The sequence below is a fragment of the Lontra canadensis genome, unplaced genomic scaffold (assembly GCF_010015895.1).
Source record: "Lontra canadensis isolate GAN:19392208 unplaced genomic scaffold, GSC_riverotter_1.0 scaffold55, whole genome shotgun sequence".
NCBI classification, from domain to species: domain Eukaryota; kingdom Metazoa; phylum Chordata; class Mammalia; order Carnivora; family Mustelidae; genus Lontra; species Lontra canadensis.
The window spans coordinates 1,874,225-1,898,990 of record NW_022631049.1 but is presented as its reverse complement, the minus strand read 5'-3'; the positions used below and the strand labels follow the sequence as shown (position 1 = coordinate 1,898,990).

Genomic DNA, 24,766 nt, shown 5'->3' with positions numbered 1-24,766 from the left:
TAAATAAAATCATTTGTACAAGAGGAAACAGAACTGATGCTACAGAAATACAAAGGTAGTAAGAGACTATTGTGATCAATTGTGTGCCAACAAATTGGACAACCTACCAGACATGGATAAATTTCTAGAAACATACAACCTACCATGACTTAATCTTGAAATAGAAAATCTGAGCAAACCAATTACTAGTAGGGAAATTGAATCAATAATTTGTAACCTCCCAGCAAGTCAATGACCATATGCCTTCACTATTGAATTTTACGAAACAATTAAAGAAGAATCAAGGCCAATCCTTCTCAGACTCTTTCAAAAAATAGAAGAGGAGGGAACACTTCTAAACTCATTATATAAGAGCAGCATTACCCTGATACCAAAACCAGAGAAGAAAAGAAAAATACAGGTCAGTATCCCTAATATTGATGCAAAAACCATCAACAAAATATTAGCAAACTGAGTACAACAGTACATGAAAAGGACCATGATGAAGTGGGATTTTTTTCCAGGGTGCAATGATGGTTTAACAACTACAGATCAGGGTGCCTGCGTGGCTCAGTGGGTTAAAGCCTCTGCCTTCGGCTCAGGTTATGGTCTCGGGGTCCTGGGATGGAGCCCCACATCAGGTCTCTGCTCAGCAGGGGGCCTGCTTCCCCCTCTCTCTCTGCCTGCCTCTCTGCCTACTTGTGATCTCTCTCTCTCTCTCTGTCAAATAAATAAATAAATAATCTTTTAAAAAAATTCACAGATCAATTGATGTGATAGACAACATTAACAAAATAAAGGATAAAAATTATTATATAATCCTCTCAACAGATGCAGAAAAAGCATTTTACAAAATTTAATATCCATTCATTATGAAAATTCTCAACAACATGGATATAGAAGTAATGTACCTAAATATAATAATATATCACAAGCCCACAGCTAACATCATACTCAATGGTGAAAAACTGAAAGTCATCTGTCTAAGATCAGGAACAAAACAAGGAAGCCTACTCTCACCACTTTTATTCAAGATAGTACTAGAAGTCCTAACCAGAGCAATTAGGCAAGAAAAAATAAATAAATAAAACTCACCCAAATCAGAAAAGAAATAAAACTGTCTATTTGCAGATAACATGCTATTATATATAATAAATCCTAAAGACTTCATAAAAAAAAAGTTAGAACTAAGAAATTAGTAAAGTTATAGGATACAAAATCAGTATTTAAAAATCAGTTGCATTTCTATACACCAATTATGAACTATCAGAGAAATTAAGAAAATAATCCCATTTATAATTGCATCAAAAAGAATAAAATACCAAAGAATAAAATTAACCAAGGAAGTGAAAATCCTGTACACTGAAAACTGCAAGACATTGATGAAAAAAATTAAAGACACAAATAAATAGGAAGATATTTCATGGTCATGGATTGAAATAATTAATATTATTAAAGTGTCCATATTTCCCAAAGCAATCTGCATAGTCAGTGCAATTCCTATCAAAATTCCAGTGGCATTTTTTTATGGAAATAGATCAATCATTCCTAATAGAAACACAGAAGACCCCACATATTCAAAGCATTTTGAGAAAGGTGAACAAAGCTGGAGGCATCACACTTCCTGATCAAACTATATTACAAGGGTGTAATAAAGCAATATGGTATTGGCATATAAACAGACACACAGATCAGTGGAACAAAATAGAGTACCCATAAGTAAACCCATGCATATATATATGGTCAATTAATTCATAACAAAGGAACCAAGAATATATAATGGGGAAAGGATAGTGTCTTCAATAAATGGCGGGAAAACTGGACAGTTACATGAAAAAGTATGAAATAGGACCACTACCTTAAACCATACACAAAAATCAACTCAATATAGATTGAGTTGTAATATAATTATCTTACATTATAACATAATGTAAGACCTGGACCCATAAAGTGTTTAGAATAAAACATAGTGGATAAGCTTCTAGACATCAATACTGGTAGTGCTTCTCTGGATTTGGCTCCAAAAGCAAAGATAAATGGGACTATGTCAATCTGAAAACCTGTGCAACAAAGGAAGCCATCAACAAAATGAAAAGGCAACCTATGAAATGGAAGAAAATACTCACAAATTATATATCTGATAAGTTAATATCCAAAATGTATGAAGAACCCCTACCACTCAGTAGAAAAAAAAAATCCAATTAAAAAATAGACAAAATATCTGAATAGACATTTTTCCAAGTAAGGCATCAAAATGGCCAACAGGTATGTGAAAAGATGCTAAATATCACTAATCCTCAGGTAAATGGAAATCAAAACTGCAGTGGGGTACCACTTTACATCTGTTAGAATGACTATTATCAAAAAGATGATAACAAGAAGATACATAGAAAAGGGAACCCTTGTGTACTGTTAGGGAATGTAAATCAGTTAAGTCACTATGCAAAAGAGTATGGGAGTTGCTCAAAAACTTAAAAATAGAACTACCATATGATCCAGCATTTCCATCTGTGCATCTATCCAGAGGAAATGAAATCACTGTTTTGAAAAGATATGAGTACCCCTGTGTTCATTGTGGCATTATTTACAATAACCAACACATGGAACAACCTATGTCTCCTAACAGATGAATGGATAAAGAAACTATGATATGTATGTGCAATGGAATATTATTGAACAATAAAAATGAAGGAAATCCTGCCTCTTGCACCAAACATATATGGGACCTGAGTATATTATGCTAAATGAAATAAAGCAGACAGAGAAGGTCAAATACTTTATTATCTCACATGTGTGTGGAATCTAAAAATAACCAAACTCATAAATACAGAAAATAGATTATTGGCTGCCTGAGGCAGGCATTGCAGAGTAGGTGAAATGGGAGAAGGTAGTCAAAAACACAAACTTCCACTTACGAGTTAAATAAATCTTAGGGATATAATGTCAGCATGGTGACAATTAATAGTAAGGAGGTAAAGGAATGAATAAATGGGTTATGTATTATACTGCTGTATTATATATTTGAAAGTTTCTAAGTAGATTGCAAGAGTTCTCATTACAAGAAAAAAAATTAGTCACTGTGTAGTGATGAATGTTAACTAAACTTATTATGGTAATCCTTTCACAATATATAAACATATTACATCATTTTTGTACACTAAAACTAATACAATATTATTTTTCAATTGTTTCTCTATTAAAAAGAATATGAAAATTTTAAAATAAATAACTGTTGACTCTTTGTGAATAGAACACAAGAAAAAAACAATAAAATATGACAATTTTATATTATTTCAGAAAGTTAAAGTAGTTAAAGTATAAAATCATTCTGGGGCACCTGGGTGGCTCAGTGGGTTAAAGCCTCTGCCTTCGGCTCAGGTCATGGTCTCAGGATTCTGGGATCGAGCCCCGTATTGGGCTCTCTGCTCAGCAGGGACCCTGCTTCCTCCTCTCTCTCTCTGCCTGCCTCTCTGCCTACTTGTGATCTGTCTGTCAAATAAATAAACAAATTAAAATCTTTAAAATAAAATAAAATAAAATCATTTCCAGAAAAAAGTTTTGGGAAAAAGTTCTTACACGACTTTTAAAATCTTAGTTGTAAAATTTTAGAAATAGACTAATCTCTTTGTTTTCAGATGATGAAAATGAGATGTTACCAGGTAAAAGAAACATAGCCAATTATTGGTAGAGTATGATTCCAACTCTTATACGAAATCTAGGCCTTCAGCTCTTGACTCCTGTTCATCCAGTGCTTTTTTACTGTTTATGTTTCTTATTTAACCACTTGTTTTTTTTGTTTTGTTTTGTTTTGTTTTGTTTTGTTTTGTTCTAACCCCTTGGTTTAAAAGTATCTTGGAAATTTTCAGTGATCCCTGAAAGACCTTTCTTCTTTTACTTGTCCATGTTCTTCAATGGCTCTTTCAGCAGCTAAGCTCTCCAAACTCTTCCCACCGCCATTCATTTGTGAGAAACTTTATTTTACTTTTAAATTTACATCCTTTTCTGAGAAGCAAGAGCTCAAATGTAAGTCTCACTCAACTCTTGATTGCTTTTTGTGTTAGAATTTTGAACATAAATGTGACTGCGCTAGACATTTTTAATACATTTATCTCATTGAAATCTTAGAACTATATGAGATACGAAGAAACTAAATTTGAGAAAGAAGATGTTTTGACCATTATTTCTTTAAATTGGCTAATTTATTCTTTTTTCATGTTCAGTACATTTTTCCAATCTACCACTAACCATTATTGTAAAAACCTCAGCCAGAATGCCCAATTTGTATAGCAATTGGTGAATCTCTAGTTGTAACAATCTTTTTTTAATTTAATTTTATTTTTTCAGTGTTCCAAGATTCATTGCTTATGCACCACAGCCAGTGCTCCATGCTATACCTGCCCTCCTTAATGCCCACCACCAGGCTAACCCAACCCCCTACCCCCCTCCCCTAGTTGTAACAATTTTATTCTAAAACAGTTGTTCGCATGTAAATACAATGATTGATCTTTGTTGTTGAATGTATTTAAACCAACCATTCATTGCAATTTAGTATTCATCCATTCTCTTTCCTTTCAGGCCTGTATGTGGAATCAGAGGGAAAACTCTCATAATTAACCTGCCAGGTAGCAAGAAAGGATCTCAGGTAAGCAACCTTGAGATTTATATGATTTAGTGTAAAGTTTTACCAACTATGAGAGTTAGTCAACCAAAATGTTAGAGGACTCCATGAGACTGCCCTCACTAGTGTCTGATACCAGTTGCAATTTAGTGCATTCCCAAAAACCACCCTCAGTTTCAGTAATTCACCAGAAAGACTCACAGAACTCACCAAAGGATATTAAGCTGACAGTTATGCTTTATGACACAGAATGGATACAGATTAAAGTTAACCAAGATTGGAAGAGAGGTGAATGCATTACTCTCTTGGCATCAGTGTATAACAGCTCAGGGAGTATTGCCAATCAGGGAAGCTCCAAGCCTTCAGTGTTCAGAGTTTTTGCTGGGGCTCATCACATGCTGCCCATAAGGCTGGCCTTTAGTCTCTAGCCCTTTCCAAAGGTTAGGCTCTTTCCTTTATTCCCCAGCACTTTCCAGAAGCAAAACAGACACCAAAATGCCCAATGCCCTCATCATAAATCACGTTGTTACACTGTTTGGTAGCCCAAGTTGCCAGGCAACAAAGACATTTCTATCACATCCCAGTAAATGAAAGCAAAGGCCAAACTCTCTGGGGTAAGGTTAATTTTTCATTACATAAGTTATCCCCTGGCTTTGGCCAAAGTTCTCTTACAGAAAAATGATTGTATTTGTCTGGCTGGGCATCTATATTTACTACAGCATTTATATTACAGATATAACACCAGTATCAGTGTGAATATATCTAAGATTTAGAGGATTCAGTGTGGGATAGGGATAAATTTGAGAAATAGGTAATTTATCCTTTAAAACCATTATACATATTTCATATTTTTATACTAATATACTAATTTTTTACCTTGATCTACTATTTTTGTCCTATGATACAATTCCACAGAACTATTTACCACAGACATTAGCTGTCTTGTTTAGGCCATTTTCCATTGCTATTACATTTTGAGGAGGATTTAACTCAATTTCCCAATAAATATGATCATCAATATCAATATTATAATCTTACTAGCAATGACAGTATTATAACATTTCACAGTAGAGTTGTGGATATAACCTGAAATATGAGTGAAAAGGTAACTGGCACACTATTAGAGTCCTACATAGACATTAACAGTTAGCCTAGTCTATCATTATATCATATGATCAAAATGTCTCCCAGAGCTATGCTATTCAGGTTTATGGGCTTGTCAGATTCCCAAAGTAGGAATAGTCTCACCAACATATGACTTTAACCTTTCTGGCATCTGTTACAACTGAGCTAAGAAACAATATCCTCTCTTGTTCTAAGGATTTTGAGACACCAATATAGTTGATCTCCCTCGTTACATAACCCATTTATTCATTCCTTTACCTCCAGTTACCATTCCTCCTTCTTTCCATTTATACTCAGACTTTTCCTTTAAAATCTTTTGATGAGACAGTTGATTTGGCCACTGTGCTGGTCTGGATTGCCACCAGTAATACTTGTTTAACAAGTGCCACCTGCTTAGTCCTTTTCCATTCATACAAGATAGGGTTGCTAGTGAGCAGTCTCAAACATCAGGTGATATAACTGCATTCACTGTCAATCCCAATTTGGCCAGATGGAGTCAGGCATAATCTACCCCATCAGGCCCTAGGAACTCTGACAGAAAGGTTTAAAGGTATAGTTAGTAGTTTCTGCTTAAGAATCATCCTGCTCTGGGATGCACAGTTGCAGCCCTGATCTTTGTACTATAGCGTCAGGTAGAAAAAAAAGTTGGTGTGATATGATAAAAGAAAAAGTATAGTCCTAAAGAAAAAGTGTAGTCATACCAGCAATGTGTCCCAGCCCCCTCTTCCCTAGAAAGGTAGAGGACTATATTTAGTGGAGACCCTCCCTCAGCCTCCCCCTTGTTGAATGTGACCACACACTAATGGTCACTAATGAAAGCATATAAGCCATGCTCCTCCGTTTTTAGACAACAAACGTTTCCATAGTCCATTCCAATTTTCTATCAGATCATTGCTCTGAATATGAAAGTGTGTACTTTGGTCTAAAGGAATGTGACTCTGCAGTCATTGGTACAATATTTTCTGTTCTAGTCCTTTTATAGTATACTGAGTATTTGCATCTACCATTGAGTAAGCAAAGCCCAGTCCAAAGTAAATGTCTATTCCTGTTAGGATTCATTTGTAGCCTCAAGGGACTAGCAGCATCAGTCCAACTTGCTAGCTATGTGCAGGACTTTCCCCTATGGAATATGCTGCATAACCTTCTGCTGTCTGCCTTTTTTGTTAGCAGATAGAACAGTTCTTGTTGGCATTTAGTGCCTCAATGGGTGCAAGAAGAATAAATCAATTTAGCCCATATCTGCATTGTTGCAGCCCCCCATTGCCCACTCATCTCATGGGCCCAGGTGCCATGTCAAGCATGCATACTGGGATATCTGCTCACCAGTTCCAATTAACTTCCGTTTCTGAAAGGGTGTTCTTCTGATGGGCATTGATGTATCCTACTTAAACATACCCCTTACATTCCCAGAGTGACTTCCATAGGCTATGCCCCATACAAGCATCCATTTGGTAAACCAATTTTCCATTGCCCTTCTGCCTGACCATATGGCCAGGCCACTGAACACTTCTTATGAGTTGGTAAAAACCCAAACATAGGGGCAAACATCATGCAGTTCAGCCTATCGAGCTGATTTGTTTTTACCTTCTTCAATCAGAGTGGCGGCCTTCCAAACAGGATGCTGTCCCTTCATCTTGGAATTGCCATCCATAAACCAAGCAGCTCTTTGTTGATCAGTAGAAAGCTGTTTATAGGGCACCGCCCAAGTGGCCCAAGTGGCCATAGGATCCAGCAGCTCCTCAGGTGGTTCCGAAGTCGGCCCTAGGTGAAAAGAGGCTACCTGCTCGTGAGTACCTCCTTGCATTCTCCTGGTAGCATGATCCTATATGCACCATTTCCATTTTATTATGGAATTCTCTTGGGCATTGCCTTCCCCATTAGAGCACTTCTCTGATATTCCCAAGACATTATGGATATTTCAGTTTTCAAGATTATTTTATGTTCTTCAGTCATAAGGGTAGTCTCAAAGTCCAATAGCAAGCTAGTAATTTTCTCTCAAATGGAAATTTTCTGGCCCAAAGTCCCAGCAGTTGTTGCTAGGTGGCACTCACAGATTTCTTCCGTGAACCCAGTTTGCACTCCACACAGTTCTGTTGTACACCAAATTAATGATCTGTGTAGACTCAGGCAATATTATTTATTCCCACTTAACATGTATTATGTATACTGGTGGAAGAGTGGGTTTATATGCTTTCTATTTTACAATATGAGGTAAAGGAAGAATTGTCTAGTCAAACACAATATCCATCCCCATAATACAATCAGGTAAAGGAGACTGATCACTTCATATGAAGTTCACTGTCCAGACATTCTAATTTTCATCCCAACTTTCACTATAATAACATCGACTGTTGCATCCCTGTACCCTTTCAGTCTAACTGTACCTCCCATTAGAACTTCAACAGGTATTTACACGCTGGATCCCATGTTGAGAAATCCCAGAAAAGTAACTTCTCCATCCCATGGCCATTTTATCCATTTATGTGCATATGGCCTTGGATTTCTAGGCAGGGTTTGTACCAAGGGTTTCACACTCTTTTGTCAGGCCTTATCTTGATTAGATTATGGGACCATCACTTAAGGTGATTCAAGATGAGGTTTCTTTTAGTTATCTTTGCCTTCCTTTGCCTTTTAAAATTCCTTCAAACTAGGGTAAATAGAGATTGTTTAGGACCCTTCAATGTTGGGAGACCAGCTCCCATCTGTCTGCTCAACCCATAATGCTGCTTAACACCTTTCTTTTGCCCCCAGCAATGCCCACTTTATTCATTCATTTCTTAATTATTATTTAAATATTTCTACCCTTATAGGACAGGTCTCTTGAATCTTTCATTTCTTTACTCCATTCTCTTAGGAATAAGTCTAACTTTATTCACTATTAATCATTTCCGCATAACATTTTTTTTGGAAGCAGCTCAGGGAGCGGCAGCTATATGTTAGATCAGCCAAAATCTAAGCTTGGCACAACCTCAGGATTCACCCCAACATTCTTCCTTTTGTTTTAGCTAGTGCAAATAACAATAACTAAGAGATTATAAATTTACCTTTTTTCTTTATGCATCCACTGACATACCTTAAAAGTTTGATCTGTCATTTCAAAATTCCATTGCTAACTTCTATCACCAATAATTAATCACAGCACAGCTGCAGTTGCATTCTGTGGGTGACCCTGTGTTTATCCAAGCTCTAAAGATTAACCATCCCCACCCTGTCTTCCTTTCTCTGCCCACATGATTTTTCATGATCACATGAGTCAGGATCTTTCTAGTGAGTCACACTTCTAACACCAACTGTAAGGATTTTGGGCCAACTGTAAAAGTTAGCCAACTATAAAGTTGGAGCACTCCACAAGACTTCCTTCACTCTGGACACCAACTTACAATTTAGAGGGTTTCTAAAACCACCCTCAATTTTAATAATTAACAAGAAGGACTTACAGAACTCACTGAAAACTGTTGTACTTACTGTTGTGGTGTATTGCAGGGAAAGAATACAGACTGAAACCAGCCAAGAGAAGAAGCACATAGGGCAAATCCTGAGAGGTACTAAATGAGGAACTTCTAATCATCCTCTGCCATGGAGCCAGGGACAGCATTACCTCTTCTTGACCATAAAAGAGATAATACAGAATATCACTAACTAGGCACACTTACCTTTGCCTTTGATGTCCAGTGTTCTTATTGAGACTTGATCACATATTACCCATATGGTTGACCTTTAGTCTAATCCTTCCCAGAGGGGAAACTTAGGCCTTTAATCCCCAGTTCCTTCCAGAGGCAAAACTAATATCTTGTTTCCCAAAGTCCTCATAATAATCCACATTGTTAGATTGTCCAGTGGCCAAATCTCAGGCAAACAAAGACACTCCTTTTAGGCAAGACCAGGAACTAGAGTTCACCTCCCAAAAGCTGAAAGTAAAGGCCAGAGTTCTTGTTGGTCAAGATTAAATTCTTTGCTATATAATCTTTATTACTAAAATGATTGAGCTATATAAAGAGAGTCAAAAGATCAGGTACCCTTATAGGAATTCCCATAACCCTCTGTAAATTTTAAGATATTTCTTTACATCTTAAATTTTAAGGTAAGTTACTTTAAATGTAAAAAAGAAAGACCTGTGCTTGAACACATTCCAAAAACATCTCTGGCCCTATGTTCTGATTTTAAAGTTCTCACCTATTCTCTTTTAGTGATACGTTATAGGTTATATTGGGCACTTGAGCAGGAAACTATGTTAATTTTTATGTAGTGCTCTATACAAACATTTTTTGTATATTACACAATGTTGCCTAGCTATATTTTATGATAATAGTCAGAACTTTAGCTCGCTGAATAAAATAAGTCAGTCCTCAATTGATTTGTGAATTCTAGTGTTCTGCTTTAACTAGAAAGGTGAAACTGTTTCCTGCCTTTCCCATGATGTATTAAAACCTGAAGTTGTATAGAAATTTTACTTTAAGAAAAATATACTATATGCTTATATAGTACTCTAGTTCTACAGCTTACAGAGAATACTATGTACCATGTTTACTTCATATTTCACATTGCAAAGATTATATTTTCAATATTATTCATTCTTAAGATAGATGGAGAGAAATATAGATCCCAAATCACAAGTAAGTTGACTGTTACCATTTTATATGCCTATAAACGTGCTTTATCTTCATTTTTTTTCTTCCTCTTACATACAGGAATGCTTTCAGTTTATACTGCCAGCTCTACCTCATGCCATTGACCTTTTACGTGATGCCATTGTAAAAGTAAAGGAAGTTCATGATGAACTTGAAGATTTACCTTCCCCACCACCTCCTCTGTCCCCTCCTCCCACAACTAGCCCACATAAACAGACAGAAGACAAAGGGGTTCAATGTGAGGAAGAGGAAGAAGAGAAGAAAGACAGTGGTGTTGCTTCAACAGAAGATAGTTCTTCATCACATATAACTGCAGCAGCCATTGCTGCCAAGGTAAGCCTGCTGACAGAGACCCAAAGATCTAAAGGAACCGCAGGTAAATGTACTGATTTCATCCCTCTTTCCATCCAGTTTTCTTCTTGAGTTCAGTTCCTCTTCAGGGCATCCTTAGAAAAGAATCAGGATATTCATGACACTCATAGCTATGTGCCCTCCATAATGTAGAGTCCTTGAAAGCATTGAAGTTTGTTCTTGGTTATGAGACATTAAAGATATTGCTGTTACTTATTGAAGTAATAGGTAAATAGGTAAAATGTGACATTTAAGAACTCTTTGGAAATGTCATTTTTGTGGTCATATTAAATATACAACTTTCATATATTTAAAACATCAAATATTCACAAATTCATAAAGGAGCTGCAGACTGAAGGTAAGAGACCTTAGATGATTCAAAAAATTAGTTGAGAAAGAGTAGTATTTTTTTAAGATGGGTTTTTCAGCAGTTAACACTTCTTTAAATTTTACTTGACCCAAATTACCCTAGTGATATAAAGAGGAAATAGATATAATGTATTCACATTTTTTATTCAATAAAGTAGTAAATATTATTAGAATAGTACCGAAGTATTACAGATTCTCTTTGGGCGATTTTGGTAGTAAATAGAGTACAATACGGTACTTGCATAAATTTAATCACTTTATTCATAAAACATCACTTACATTATTATTCATACCTAGTATAATCTACCCAGTATACTTAAAAATCTTCGGAAAATAACATATCGTTGCTGGGACTAATGATCGTTCATTGAGAACACAAGATTGAAAACCAAATGAAGGAATTCCTAAAGTTTTAGGTTATCACCCAGATATTTTGGCTATGAGGATAACTTGAGAGGAATTTTGACAACACATAGATTAGAAAGGATCGTAGAGATCTTTTTAAGGTGTCCTTTTAGACAACCAATAATTCTTTCACTGAAGACCAAATGATTTCATCTCCAGATCTGCTCAGTTGGTCCATTAAATGTTACGTAAGGAAAGTAAATGTTTTAATTGCATGTGATTTTTGTTTTGTTTTGTTACATTTTGTTTTTATGGAACTGATTGGTTAAATACATACATTTTAAAATCATTATATCTTCTCTTTTACTGTTAATTAAGAGTAAAAAGTACCATCAATTTCAATCTTAAGAAAAAGCTTACAATATTTGAAATCTAAGCTGATATTGTCATACTACATTTGAAAAATTTTGGCATTTCATTGTTTCATTTGTTTTCACCCTTTTCCTTTCTAGTCATTTTGCTTGTATAGTTTCATGTCTTCCTGTCACTGTATTCATAGTTGTTATGTGTTGTGCATTAGAAGCATCCATTCTACACCAGTCCAGCTGTTATCATGGCACACGGTGAGCAGCCCATTCCTGGTCTCATCACTTATTCCCATCATGCAACAGGCAGTACAGACGAACGGGTAAGACAATAGGCTTTTGCACTCATGGTTTTGCAAGCATACAGCCTACCTTGTTTCCTTGGAAGATAGGCTATAACATATTATGGAAGATGTGTTTTATTCTGAAAGGTCTTCAGCATGCTTTTTTTCTAAAGAGTAAGTGCCACTGAGCCTATTCCATCAAGGAATTTAATAGAGTTTCTCCTATACCTGAAATACTCTAATATCGTTAAGATTCTTAAAATACAAACAAATTGGTCAAATTAATATTTAATTTCTGTTAACCTTGCTTTTTGCCTCATGATTTTTCATCTTACTTTCTTTTCCTTCATTATGTTCTCATTAAAACCATTTAGAGAATTGAGTCTTCATACAACTTCTGAGATACATACAGAATCTGAGATTCTGAGAAGATTCATACAATGAATCTTCTAATAAAAACTTGTAAAAATACATATCACTTGTTTTAGTCACTGGCTGAATGATAGTTTGTAAAAAGTTCCAGGCTAGAAAAGATCAAACTGATAAGTATAACTGACTAAACAGTAATAATTTAGATGATGGATGCCAAAAATCTATCTCAGTCCCTAATATGGTTATAAAGTGAGAGGCAGTTGGTTAAGCTTCTGTTCTTGATTCTGATCATGATCCCAGGATCCTAGGATCAAGCCCTGCATCAGGCTCTCTACTCAGCTGGGGGTCTGCTTCTCCTCTCCCTCTGTCCCTACTCCTTCTCTCTTTCTCTCTCAATGCTCTCTCTCTAATAAATCAAATCTTTAAAAAAAAATAAAATGAGAGGCAAAAAAAGGAGTAATAAAGTGAAATTTGGCTTAAAATCCTTAGGGAGATCCAATTAAAAAAGGAATAGAAGGCATGAACAAACGTTTCTATAAAGAAGACATCCAGATGTCCAACAGACACATGAAAAGATGATCAACATCACTTATCATCCAGGGAGTGCAAATCAAAACTGCAATGAGATACCACCTCACACCTGTCAGTATGACTAAAATCAATAACATAGGAAACAAGTGTTGGCAAGGAAGTGGAGAAAGAGGAACCCTCATGCACTACTGGTAGGAATGCAAACTAGTACAGCCACTCTGGAAAACAATATGGAGTTTTCTGAAAAAGTTAATTAGAATTACCCTACAAACCAAGAATTGTTCTACTGGGTGTTTACCCCCAAAATACAAAACACTGAATCAAAGGGAGACATGCACCCCTATGTTTATAGCAGCATTATTTAGAACAGCCAAATTATGGAAGCAGCCCAGATGTCCATGAACTGATGAATGGGAAAAAAAGATGTGATATGCATGTAAAATGGAGTATTATTCAGCCATAAAGAAGAATGAAATCTTGCCATTTAAATGACATGAATGAAACTAGAGAGTATAATGCTAAGCAAAACAAGTTAGACAAATACCATCTTATTTTATTCACATGTGGAATTGGAAACAAAGCAAATGAGCAAAGGAAAAAAGAGTTTTGTTGGCATTTGGGATTTACCTGTGGTTGCAACACAAAGATAACTGTGGCCTGAAGCAAGTGCTTAAAAATATGCTCCTTCAACAGTGTGGTTTACCTGGTCCTATCAGTTGAATTCATTGGGCATCTCAGTGGATGAATGATCTCTAAACCCGTTAATAATTTGTTGAAAGTAAAATCGTAACTTTATTACAAATACTAAATGAATACATATCCAAGGTATTATGTCTTACATTAATTATTGAGGGTACCAGAAAGATACTACAACTGCTTCACAGGAAAGCTCAAATACAAATATATAAGCATTAAGAATGTAGAAATGGAAAAAAAAAAAAGAATGTAGAAATGAATTTACAAATATTAATCTCATTATTACTTAATGGTTAAGTTATGAATATTCTAATAGAAAAAGGGATGTAAAAGTACTTAATGCAGTACCTGAATAAAAGTAAATATTTGTTATTTTAGGTGGTTGATCACCTCACTGATCCTAACTCAACTTTCAGATGTTACTGATATAATTCCTCCTTCACACCTCCTCTTTCCTTTGCCCAGTTGAACAATCCTTTCTTCTTCTTATTCAGCCTTTAGGCTCCCTATAAGGCCTACCTCCATGGTTATTACATTTTTATAGGTGGTGACCTCCTTTGGAAATGGGATTAATGCTTGTTCTCCTCTCTAAAGGCTCATACATACAACTGTTGAGTTCATTTGCAAGGCCTGTTCCTTAGATTAATTTTTATGCCACAAGAAACAACAAGTGTTGGCAAGGACATGGAGAAAAGGGAACCTTCTTGCACTGTTTGGGAATGCAAACTGGAGCAGCCACTCTGGAAAACAGTATGGAGGTTCCTCAAGAAGTGAAAAAATAGAGCTACCCTACAATCCAGCAGTTGCTATACTACCCTATAATCCAAAAAATTAAAAAATATTGATTTAAATGATATATGCACCCCAATGTTTATAGCAGCATTATCTACAATAACTAAACTATGGAAACAGCCTGAGTGTCCATCGATTAATGAATGGATAAAGAAATACATTATTTACCCATTAAAAAGAAAGAAATCTTGCACTTACAATGATATGGATCGAGCTAGAGAGTATTATGCTAAGCACAATAAGTCAGAGAAAGACAAATACAATATAATTCACTCGTGTGGAATTTAAGAAACAAAACAAATGAGCTAAGGGGAGAAAAAAGAGAGAGAGAGAGATGCAAATCAAGAAACAGACTCTTAACTATAAAGAATAAACTAATGGTTACCAAAGGGGAGGTGGGTTGGGGATGGGTAAAATGGGTGATGGGGATTAAGGAATGCACTTATCAAGAGGAGCACCAGGTATGGTATGGAAGTGTTGAATCACTGTCTTGTATACCTGAGACGAATATTACACTGTATGTTAGCTAACTAGAATTTAAATAAAGGCTTTAAAGGATAAAAAAATTTTAAAAATTAAAAAAAAATTCTTGTGCTACCTAAAGTCCAGCCTTCTCCCTAAAGCCTTTCATAAATCCAATCTATATTTATCTTTGCTTTCATTTTGTATTACATTCATTCACCAAATATTTGTTTTGGTATATATAGACATATAGATATATACACATATATATACATTTATATGTCACTCTGCTAAATGCCATGAGTTTTTAAATGATCATACATGATTTAGGCCCTGCCCTTGAGGAATTCACTGTGTAATACAAAAAAAAAAAATTCTTAAATGAACTAGTTTTATAAGTGTATCATAACTGTTGGTAGTCTCATGAGATTAAAAAAAAAAAAAAACTAGTCTTATTATTCCAGATTTTATTTTAAGAAATCCTGTGAAATTTATCAGTGGCTATTTTGAAATTACTTGGCATGATAAATTCCCAGGAAACAACCTAGTTTAATCCACCATCATCTTTCATCTCCATTATTTCAGTGGTTAGTCTCATCAGTTCCACTTTAGCCTCTCTTCAGTTTACTCTTCTCAAAGCCAGAGTCAGCTTTTTAGAACATAAAGTAAATCATGTCACTTTTCTACTTGAAACTTTCAATGATTCTTGCTACATTTAAAATACAACTAAAACTCCTTGACATGTTCTGCTAGATTCTACATGATGTGGCTCCCCCCAACTTTACTAGGCCCTTGTCTAACCATTCCTCTCCCTTTCCTCATTGCTTACCAAGCTTCATCAAGCTTTTTCTTGCCTTGGGTAATGTGCTGTACCCACTGAAATATTCTTAACCCCATTCTTTGCCTAAATGACTTCTATCTATTCTTTCTGTCCCAGTGTATCTCTTTCTTACAGGAAGACCTCTGATCTGCTTCCTTCAGTCTAAATTATGTTTGCAGTTACTCTCTCTTATAGCATCTCATTCTTTTCCTTTATAGCACTTATCACAATTTACAATTATATACTTATTCATGGGTTTAATATTTATATATATGGATTGTAAGGTCCATGAGGACAAGGATCAGATCTCTTAGTTTATATATCAATCTACCCAACATCTAGCACAGCTTGGCACATATTATACACTGATAAAATATTTGTTAAGTATGTTCCATGAAAAATTATAATATATCATCTGTCTATAGAGAATAGATGTCCATTAACTAAGTTTACAAGACAGACATAAAGAAAGATATATTTAGTAATGCCTATGATGTATATGGACTCTTCCATGAAATAATCAGCACAATCAGCATATTCTTTCCCTCTAGTAAGCCAATATATTATGTGACTATAGTAATAATGATGAGATAATTTTTGAATGCTAACTATGTAGCAGGGACTATTCTGAGTGGTTTATATAAACCATTAGAAATTAATACCAAAATGCACGTATAGGCAAGATTATACCTTTTATTTTCCTGGAAGGCAAGTATATATAGCAAAACAAATTTTAATAAGGATTTTTATTAATACCATTGAGGACAACAAAAATTCTGAATAATTTTAAACAATAAGGGAATAATTTTAATAAGTATAAATAGTCCTTGTAAGGAAACAAAGTCATGAATATTTAAATTTTTACATTTGAGGGGCACCTGGGTGGCTCAGTGGGTTAAAGGCTCTGCCTTCAGCTCAGGTCATGATCCCAGGGTCCTGGGATCGAGCCCCGCATCGGGCTCTCTGCTCCGTGGAGAGCCTGCTTCCTCCTCTCTCTCTGCCTGCTGCTCAGCCTACTTGTGATCTCTCTCTCTGTCAAGTGAATAAATAAAATCTTTAAAAAAAAATAAATTTTTACATTTGAAAAAATATCTGTTATCGTTATATCTCATCTTTACTGTATAGACAAAATTATAAAGTATGGCTTTTCTTGATAAATATTAATCATAAATTGCTGTGGATTTTTTATCATTAATTTTCATCTAGATTTAGGTCTTCACATTCCTTCTTTTGGTATTTATCATGTGTATTTTTTATTTATTATTTTTTATTTCAAGTTTTTATTTAAATTCTAGTTAGTTAACATATACTGTAATATTGGTTTCAAGAGTAGAATTTAGTGATTCATCACTTACATAAAACACCCAGTGGTCATCACAAGTGCCCTCTTTAATTCCCATCACCCAGTTAGCCCATCCCCTGCCCACCTCCCTTCCAGCAACTCTCAGTTTATTCTCCTTAGTCAAGAGTCCTTATGGTTTGCCTTCATCTCTTTTTTGCTTCCCCTTCCTCTATGTTCATCTGTTTTGTTTCTTAAATTCCACATATAAGTGAAATCATATGGTATTTGTCTTTGACTTGTTTCACTTAGCGTTATTCACTTTAGCTCCATCCCCGTTTTTGCAAATGATAAATTTCATTCTTTCTCATGGCTGAGTAATATTCCATTGTATATATATTCCACATCTTCTTTATCCATTAATCAGCAGATAGACACTGGGGCTCTTTCCATAATTTGGCTGTCATTGATAATGCTGCTATAAACATTGGGGTGTATGTGTCACTTTGAATCAGTATTTTTATATCCTTTGGGTAAATACCTAGTAAAGCAATTGTGAATTATAGGCTAGTTCTATCTTTAACTTTTTGAGGAAACTCCATATTGTTTTCTAGAGTGGCTGCACCCAGTTTGCATTACCACCAACAGTTCACATTTATTTTTCTTTTTTTTTTTTAAGATGTTATTTATTTGAGGGAGAAAGAGAAAAACAGAGAGAGAGTGCCTGAGTAGAGAAGAGTAGAGGAAGTAGGAAAAGCAAACACCCCCCCCCCACTGAGCAGGAAGCCCAACATGGGGCTTGATCTCAGGACCCCAGGATCATGACCTGAACCAAAGCAGATGCTTAACCAGCTGAGCAACCAGGTGCCCGAGTTCACATTTATTCTTATTAAATTTCATTTTGCTACATTTATCTGATCAGTGTAGCCAAGGAGATCTTATTCTAAATTGGTATCTGCCATTTAGTACATTACCTGCCTTTTCTAGCCCTGTTACCTGAATAAATGTTAAACATGCTTTCACTGAAGTCACTGATATAACTTTTTTTAGGATAGGCCACTTCACACACTACCAGAAATCCTACTGGTTATGATTGCTTAACCAGCTAACATATATTTCTCTTCTAGCCCATCAGAACCAACTTTCTCTATCTTGTCCACAGGAGTTTTATCAATGACTTGTCAAATACCTTACTGAACTCAAGATACATTAGTTTGACAGTTCTGGTCTTTAGTAAAATTTTTATAACAGTCAAAGCCACTAAAGGATCAGTATTCAGAAACTCTAGAAAGATACATGATATATGTTTTCTGAAAATCCTTTTCGTATTCATATTTTTAATCTACTTTTATCAGTTCCGAACTTATATTGCAAACTTGGATATCTAGATAGATTTTTAGAAAATACAACTCATTCTTAAAAGTCTTTATATCTATGATGGAGCTAACCAACAAGCTGGATAATGACTCTAAAAGCATTACCATCAAGACTGACAAATTGTTGCTGTGGAAGCCATAGACCTCCATGCATGCCTGCTTTGAGAAATTAGCTCCAATTATTAATGCATTTGCTTACTACCTACCCAAAATTAAATCCAAGTGCAATAGAAATTGTCTATTAGTCTTCCAACTTTTCTATAAATTTAAACATTTTTTTCAATACAAAAATTTTAAGTGGTTAAAATGATTCAAAGGCATAACTGTATGCTCACTTATGAATTCCCTTGGCATCAAAACACAAACTTGTGTATTTTTTTTATTGCTATTCTTTCTGGCATTTTAAAAGACTAGAGAGTTCAGGATGCCTGTGTGGCTCAATCAGTTAAGTGGATGCCTTCAGCTCAGGTCATGATCCCAGGGTCCTGGGGTTGAACCCCACATTGGGCTCCCTGTTCAGTGGAGAGCCTGCTTCTCCCCCTCCCTCTGCCTGCCACTCTGCCTATTTGTGCTTTCTATCTTTCTGTCAAATAAATAAAATCTAAATAAATAAAGGACCAGAGAATTCTAAAAGAGAAGTGATAGGAGCAAGATGGCAGAGGAGTAGGAGACCTAAATTTCATCTGGTCCCAGGAATTCAGGTAGATAGTTATCAAACAATTCTGAACACCTAAAAACTCAACAGGATATAAAAAAAAAAAATAGCAGCAATTCTGTGAACAGAAAAGCGACCACTTTCCAGTAGGACGTGCAGAGAGGTGAATCTGAGACAATGTACAGGAAGATACACTGCAGGGGGAGGGAGCCTCCATCAGCCGGCTACTGCCAAGTGATAGAGCACCAGAACAAAAATCAGAATGTTTAGAAGTCTGCTTTATGGAGGGACATCACTCCAGTGGCTAAGCAGAGGGTGTAATCCTCCCGGGGACAGTGCAGTCTCATGACCCTCAGGGACACAGAAAGACCAGAGGTACCTGAGTGTGGCAGAGCTCCCATGTAGCAGAGCAGGGAAGCTGCTGCAAAGATGGAGCTGAGAAGTGGGTTCTCAACTCAGGGTTGCCATAATCCATCATCCAAAGTACAGTTGGACCACCACTCTTCAAGCACGGACCACACAAGTGACAGATCCAGGAGAACGCCCCCCTTCCTCCACTAGGAGGAGCAGCGTGGGAGCACACTACAGGAATCTGCTGGGATTGGAGACTCCAGATGGGGCCATGTGCCAGAGATAGAAATGGTCAGTCACAGTCTGGGTGAGCTCAGAGTGTGGCCAGAGACTAGGGAGACAGGAGTGATTGACTGCTTTTTGCTGAGGGCACACTGAGGTGGGGGCCCCTGAGCTCTCAGCTACTCTGGGGCCAGAGATTGGGAAGACACCATTTTTATTCTCGTCCTCCAAAGCTGTATGAAAAGCTTTAAGGGAGCAAAAGCCACCCAGAGCAAACCCAAGCAGATTACTTAGCCTGGCCCCTGACAAGGGCGTTGCAATTCCACCTCGGGCAAAGACATTTGAGAATCACTGCAATAGGCCCCTGCCCCAGAGGATCAGCAAGAACATCCACCCAACACCAAGTTTACTAATCAGAACCTCAAAATAGCACCACTAGGGGAATACAGCACATAGAACTCATGGCTTTTTTCCTATGATTCTTTAGTCTTACAAAGTAAAATATTTGAAATTTTCTTAATTTTTTCTTTTTCTATTTTTTTAATCTTTCCCCTTTCCTATTTTAACCAACATCTTATCAGTACCTTTTTTAAAATCATTTTTTTAATTTTCATTTTTAGAGTCAAATTCTATTCCTTCTTCGTATTTACCCTTACAGTGTGTGTGTGTGTGTGTGTGTGTGTGTGTGTGTGTGTGTGTTTTCTCTCTTTCTTTAAAATTTTGGGAGGCAGTTTCTTCTAACAGACCAAAATACACCCAAAATCAAGTACTGACTGCTAGGGTCCTAATCAATGCAGACATTAGTAAGATGTCAGAACTAGAGTTCAGAATGACAATTATAAAGATACTACCTGGGCTTGAAAAAAAGCATAGAAGATACTAGAGAATCCCATTCTAGAGAAATAATAAAACTAAAACCTAACCAAGTTGAAATTTAAAAAAGCTGTTAATGAGGTGCAATAAAAAATGGAGGCTCTTCATACTAGGATAAATGAGGCAGAAGAGAGAACTAGTGATATAGAAGACCAAATGATAGAGAATAAAGAAGCTGAAGAAAAGGTAACTGCTGGATCACAAGAGGAGAATTCAAGAGATAAGTGGTACCGTAAGATGAAACAATATTAGAATAATTGGCATGCCAGAAGAAGGAGGAGAGAGGGGGGCAGAAGGTATATTGGAGCAAATTATGGCAGAGACCTCCCCTACTTTGGGAAAGGAAACATCCATCAAAATCTATGAGGCACAGAGAACACCCCTCAAAATCAATAAAAATAGGTCAACACCCTGTCATCTAATAGTAAAATTTACAAGTCTCGCAGGCAAGGAGAAAATCTGGAAAGCAGCTGAGGACAAGAGGTCTGTAACATACAATGGTAGAAATATTAGATTAGCAACAGACCTAAGCACAGAGACCTGGCAGGACAGAAAGGACTGGTGTGATATATTCAGAGCACTAAATGAGAAAATTATGCAGCCAAGAATACTATATTTAGCTAGGCTGTCACCGAAAATAGAAGTAGAAATAAAAACTTCCAGTTCAAACAAAACTAAAAGTATTTGCAAACACCAAACCAATCCCACAGGAAATTTTGAAAGGGGTCCTCTAAGCAAAGAGAGAGCCTAAAAGTAACAGACCAGAAAGGAACAGAGACAATACACAGTAATAGTCACCTTATAGGCAATACAATGGCTCTAAATTCGTATCTTTCAGTAGTTACCCTGAATGTAAATGGGCTAAATGCCCCAATCAAAAGACATAGGGTATCAGAATGGCTGAAAAAACAAGACCCATGAACATGCTATCTGCAAGAAACTCATTTTAGACCCACAGACACCTCCAGATGTAAAGTGAGAAAGCTGGGATAGCAATCCTTGTATCAGATAAATGAGATTTTAAGCCAAAGACTATAATAAGAGATGATGAAGGACACTATATCATACTTAAAGGGTCTGTCCAAAAAGATCTAACAATTTTAAATATGCATGTCTCTAACATGGGATCAACCAATTATATAAGCCAATTAATAACAAATTCAAAAAAAATATCAACAATAATGCAATAATAGTAGGGAAATGGACAAATCATCTAAGCAAAAAAATCAACAAGGAAATAAAGGCTTTAAATGTCACGCTGGACCAGATGGACATCACAGATATACTCAGAACATTCCATCCCAAAGCAATAGATTACACATTCTTGTCTAGTTCACATGGAACATTCTCCAGAATAGATCACATTCTAGGTCACAAATCAGGTCTCAACTGGTATCAAAAGCTTGGGATCATTCCCTGCATATTTTCAGACCACAATGCTCTGAAGCAAGAACTCAATCATAAGAGGAAAGTTGGAAAGAACCCAAATACATGGAGGCTAAAGAGCATCCTACTAAAGAATGAATGGGTCAACCAGGAAATTAAAGAATTAATAAAATTCATGGAAACAAATGAAAATGAAAACACAATTGTTCAAAAGCTTTGGGACACAGCAAAGGAGGTTCTGAGAGAAAGTATATAGTGGTGCAAGCCTTTCTTAAGAAGCAAGAAAGTTCTCAAATACACGACCTAACCCTATACCTAAAGGAGCTGGAGAAAGAACAGCAAAGAAAGTGTAAACCCAGCAGGAGAAAAAAAATAATAAAGGTCAGAGTAGAAATCAATAAAATAGAAACCAGAAGAACAGTAGAACAGATCAATGAAACTAGGAGCTGGTTCTTTGAAAGAGTTAATAAGATTGATAAACCCCTGGCCAGACTTATCAAAAAGAAAAGAGAAAGGACCCAAATTAATAAAATCATGAGTGACAGAGGAGAGATCACAACCAACACCAAGGAAATACAAACAATTATAAGAACATATTATGAGCAGTTATATGCCAGCAAGTTTGATAATTTGAAAGAAATGGATGCATTCCTAGAGACATATAAACTACCACAACTGTACCAGGATGAAATAGAAAACCTGAACAGACCCATAACCAGTAAGGAGATTCAAGCGGTCATCAAAAATCTCCTAACAAACAAGAGCCCAGGGCCAGATGGCTTCCTAGGGGAATTCTACCAAGCATTTAAAGAATAATTAATTCCTATTCTCCTGAAACTGTTCCAAAAAATAGAAATGGAAGGAAAACTCCCAAACTCATTTATGAGGCCAGCATTGCCTTGGTCACAAAACCAGACAAAGACCCCATTGAAAAAGAGAATAACAGACCAATATCTTTGATGAACACAGATGCAAAAATTCTCACTAAAATACTAGCCAATAGGATCCAACAGTACATTAAAAGGATTATTCACCATGACCAAGTGGGATTTATTCCAGGGCTGCAAGCTTGGCTCAACATCCACAAATCAATCAATGTGATACAATACATTAATAAAAGAAAGAACAAGAACCATATGATACTCTCAACAGATGCTGGAAAAGCATTTGACAAAGTACAGCATCCTTTCTTGATCAAAACTCTTCAAAGTGTAGGGATAGAGGGTACATACCTCAGTATCATCAAAGCCATCTATGAAACACCCACCACGAATATCATTTTCAATGGAGAAAAACTGAGAGCTTTTCCGCTAAGGTCAGGAACACAGCAGGGATGTCCATTATCACCACTGCTATTCAACACAGTACTAGAAGTCCTAGCCTCAGCAATCAGACAACAAGAAGAAATTAAAGGCATCCAAATCGGCAAAGAAGAAGTCAAACTATCACTCTTTGCAAATGGTATGATACTTTATGTGGAAAACCCAAAAACATGGCAGGGCTGTCCATCTTCACCACTGCTATTCAGGATAGTACTAGATGTCCTAGGATGCCTCAGGAGTCAGACAACAAAAAGAAAATCATTCAAACTGGCAAAGAAGAAGTCAAACTCTCCCTCTTTGCAGATGATATGATACTTCATGTGGAAACCCAAGAGTCCACTCCAAAACTGCTAGAACTCATATAGGAATTCAGTAAACTCTCAGGATATAAAACTAATGCACAGAAGTCAGTTGAATTTCTATACACCAACAACGAGACAGAAGAAAGAGAAATTAAGGAGTGAACCCCATTTACAATTGCACCCAAAACCATAAGATACCTAGGAATAAATCTAACCAAAGGCTCAAAGAATCTGTTCTCAGAAAACTATAGAATACACATGAAAGAAATTGAGGAAGACACAAAGAAATGGAAAAAAGGTTCCATGCGCATGGATTGGAGAACAAATATTGTGAAAATGTCTATGCTATCTAGAGCAGTCTACACATTTAATGCATTCCATATCAAAATACCATAACTTTTTTCAAAGAAATGGAACAAATAATCCTAAAATTTATATGGAACCAGAAAAGAGCCCGAATAGCCAGAGGAATGTTGAACAAGAAAACCAAAGCTGGCGGCATCACAATTCCGGACTTCAAGCTCTATCACAAACCTGTAATCATCAAGAGAGTATGATACTGGCACAAAAACAGACACATAGATCGATGGAAGAGAATAGAGAGCCCAGCAATGGACCCTCAACTCCACAAGATTAGTTGACTTGGTCAACTAAACAAGACTAGTTGATCTGGTCAGTTAATCTCCAACAAAGCAGGAAAGAATATCCAATGGAAAAAAAAGACAGTCTCTTCAACAAATGGTACTGGGAAAATTGGACAGCCACATGCAAAAACTGAAACAGGACCATTTCCTTACACCACACACAAAAATAGACTCCAAATGGATGAAAGACCTCAATGTGAGAAAGGAATCCATCAAAATCCTTAAGAACACAGGCAGCAACCTCTTTGACCTCAGCTGCAGCAACTTCTTCCTAGAAACATCACCAAAGGCAAGGGAAGCAAGGGTTAAAATGAACAATTGGGACTTTGTCAAGATCAAAAGCTTTTGCACAGCAAAGGAAACAGTCAACAAAACCAAAAGACAACTGACAGAATGGGAGAAGATATTTGCAAATGACATATCGGATAAAGGGCTAGTATCCCAAATCTATAAAGAACATCTCAAACTCAACACCCAGAGAACAAATAATCCAATCAAGAAACGGGCAGAGGACATGAACAGACATTTCTGCAAAGAAGACATCCAAATGGCCAAAGGACACATGAAAAAGTGCTCCACGTCACTCGGCATCAGGGAAATACAAATCAAGACCTCAATG

The 24,766-nt window shown here is 36.3% G+C and overlaps 1 protein-coding gene across 11 annotated transcripts in view; it reads left to right on the top strand.

Annotated features, from left to right (window-relative positions):
* GPHN (gephyrin) overlaps positions 1-24,766 on the top strand; it is a 620,897-nt gene that overhangs the window by 370,757 nt on the left and 225,374 nt on the right. For 7 of the 11 annotated variants that reach the window (XM_032875167.1, XM_032875168.1, XM_032875169.1 and 4 more), the window contains 2 exons: positions 4,555-4,621; positions 10,411-10,683. In XM_032875167.1, the coding sequence (XP_032731058.1) occupies positions 4,555-4,621; positions 10,411-10,683 (340 nt within the window). Of the gene's footprint in view, positions 1-4,554; positions 4,622-10,410; positions 10,684-11,995; positions 12,104-24,766 lie in introns of all 11 variants that reach the window. The other 4 variants (XM_032875159.1, XM_032875161.1, XM_032875160.1 and 1 more) reach the window with 1 other exon arrangement.